The sequence below is a fragment of the Macrosteles quadrilineatus genome, unplaced genomic scaffold, assembly GCF_028750875.1.
Source record: "Macrosteles quadrilineatus isolate MER2022 unplaced genomic scaffold, UCM_ALF_1.0 Scaffold_4__1_contigs__length_99947679, whole genome shotgun sequence".
Lineage (NCBI taxonomy): Eukaryota > Metazoa > Arthropoda > Insecta > Hemiptera > Cicadellidae > Macrosteles > Macrosteles quadrilineatus.
The window spans coordinates 66,246,421-66,249,048 of record NW_026542597.1 but is presented as its reverse complement, the minus strand read 5'-3'; the positions used below and the strand labels follow the sequence as shown (position 1 = coordinate 66,249,048).

The following is a 2,628-nucleotide window of genomic DNA, read 5'->3' as shown; positions in this document are numbered from 1 at the left end:
ACTTAATAATAATTGTAGCTGTTATCCAGTTATGGCTGTGAAAAGAAAACTGCTTGCGTATTAATATATGGATTAATCTTTTAAGTAAAAAAGGGAACAGCTGATTTTCAGGCCTGCAAAGACCTGCTTTGTATTGCCCAAAATGACGAAGACAGGTGGCATTTCGGCGTTGGACAGCAATACATTAGCTTTTAGCCTCCAATTAATGTTTGTAAAACGGCCAAAAACGTCGTAATATAGTGAAAAAATTTGATTTTTGATGATGTGAAGTATTGAAAGTGTTTTTAAAACCACCAAAAATGTACTTATTCTTGGTTTCTTCATTTCATTTTTTGCACCAACATATGTTAGACCAATATGATGTACTTTAACTAGTAAAATTTTTTTTTTATTGTTTAATCATAATTAGACCTAAATAAATGTGTTAATAAAGTGTGATATTTTTCAGATGTGTTGCTAGATAAACCCAGTATTCGTTCAACTCCATCATTTAACAAGTCCTACAAAAAAGATTAATAGATAAGGGTACAAGGCTTATTGATTCGTCGACCCTTCTGATTATTATGGTATTAAGATTATCTAATAAGTTTCACAATGACAGAAATAGGAAACTTGCCAATGCTAAAACACACTAAAAAGCCTGTGCTTAAGTGTCCAATATGTGGGAAAACTTTTTTAACTCAGTTAGCAATGAAGGTTCATATATTGTATCACACAGGCGAGCGCCCCTTTAAATGTTTGATGTGTGACAAAACCTTTTCCCAGAAACATAATGCAAAGAGTCATGTGTTGACACACACAGGGAAGAAACCTTATAAGTGCACTACCTGTGGAAAATCATTTTCATACAAACATCATTTGATGTCACATACGTTGTCAGTTCATACAGAAGAGAAACCTTATAAGTGTACAACATGTGGAAAATCCTATAACCGCAAATACGGGTTGAAGGTACATATATTGTCAATTCATACAGAAGAGAGACCTTATAAGTGCACAACATGTGGAAAATCCTTTAAACTCAAAAACTATTTAAAGTCACATACATTGTCAGTTCATACAAAAGAGAGACCTTATAAGTGCACTACTTGTGGAAAATCCTTTGCATCAACATTCCTTTATAACAGACATGTATTAATACATAGCAATGAGCGTCCTCACAAGTGTTCTACATGTGGAAAATCATTTTTATGCAAATACAAGTTGAAGTCGCATACATTGTCCGTTCATACAGAAGAGAGACCTTATAAGTGCACAACATGTGGAAAATCCTTTAAACGCAAAAACTATTTAAAGTCACATACATTGTCAGTTCATACAAAAGAGAGACCTTATAAGTGCACTACTTGTGGAAAATCCTTTGCATCAACATTCCTTTATAACAGACATGTATTAATACATAGCAATGAGCGTCCTCACAAGTGTTCTACATGTGGAAAATCATTTTTATGCAAATACAAGTTGAAGTCGCATACATTGTCCGTTCATACAGAAGAGAGACCTTATAAGTGCACAACATGTGGAAAATCCTATGCACACAAATGCCATTTGAAGGCGCATGTATTGTCGGTTCATACAGAAGAGAGTCTTCATTAATGCACCACATATGCGGAAAGTCTTTTGCATATATAAGCAATTTGATAGAACATACATTGGTTCATACAGAAGAGAGGTACTGTTGGAATCAGTACAGGTACAAGTGCTCTAATTATGAAAAATCCTTTAAACCGCAAAAAACAGTTAGAAGGTACATATATTGTCAATTCATACAGAAGAGAGACCTTATAAGTGCACAACATGTGGAAAATCCTATGCACACAAATGCAATTTGAAGGCGCATGTATTGTCGGTTCATTCAGAAGAGAGTCTTCATTAATGCACCACATATGCGGAAAGTCTTTTGCATATATAAGTAATTTGATAGAACATACATTGGTTCATACAGAAAAGAGGTACTGTTGGAATCAGTACACGTACAAGTGCTCTAATTATGAAAAATCCTTTAAACCGCAAAAACAGTTGGAAGGTACATATATTGTCAATTCATACAGAAGAGAAACCTTATAAGTGCACAACATGTGGAAAATCCTTTAAAAGAAAAAACAATTTGAAGTCACGTACATTGTCAGTTCAATTCATACAGAAGAGAAACCTTGAGTGCACTTCATGTGGACAATCCTTTGTATCAACATTCCTTTATAACAGACATATATTCATACATAGCAATGAGCGTCCTCATAAGTGATCTACACGTTGGAAATCCTTATACAAATGTCCTTTTTTTACAAATATATATGTATTCATTCTTGACAATCTAATTTTGGTCTTATTCATTTCCACAACTGATGAGTGCTCATAAGTAGGAATTCAAAAGCAATTATAACAGACATGTTTTCATTTATATCAATGAACGTCATCATATATAGCCAAATGACATGAAATGACTCACAAAACTTTGTTTATAAATAATAGTCAATTGTAAGACCAATGCTAAATTCTATATGTTATCATATTTCATATAAAATGTAAATTAACTAAATTTCCTTCACCAATATCATGTATTATACAGGTTAGATAAAAAGTCCCGGGACAAATAAATATTTCAAAAAGTAATAAAGGTGGAGCTTC

At 33.1% G+C, this 2,628-nt stretch overlaps 1 protein-coding gene across 1 annotated transcript; it reads left to right on the top strand.

Moving 5' to 3' along the window:
- Nucleotides 1-1,017: 1,017 nt before the first annotated feature.
- Nucleotides 1,018-1,831, top strand: LOC128993006 (gastrula zinc finger protein XlCGF7.1-like; the record flags this gene model as incomplete). Its single annotated transcript, XM_054416757.1, has 1 exon — nucleotides 1,018-1,831. A coding segment is annotated over one exon (579 nt), but the record flags the coding sequence as incomplete, so codon positions are not given.
- Between the last annotated feature and the right edge of the window lie 797 nt (nucleotides 1,832-2,628).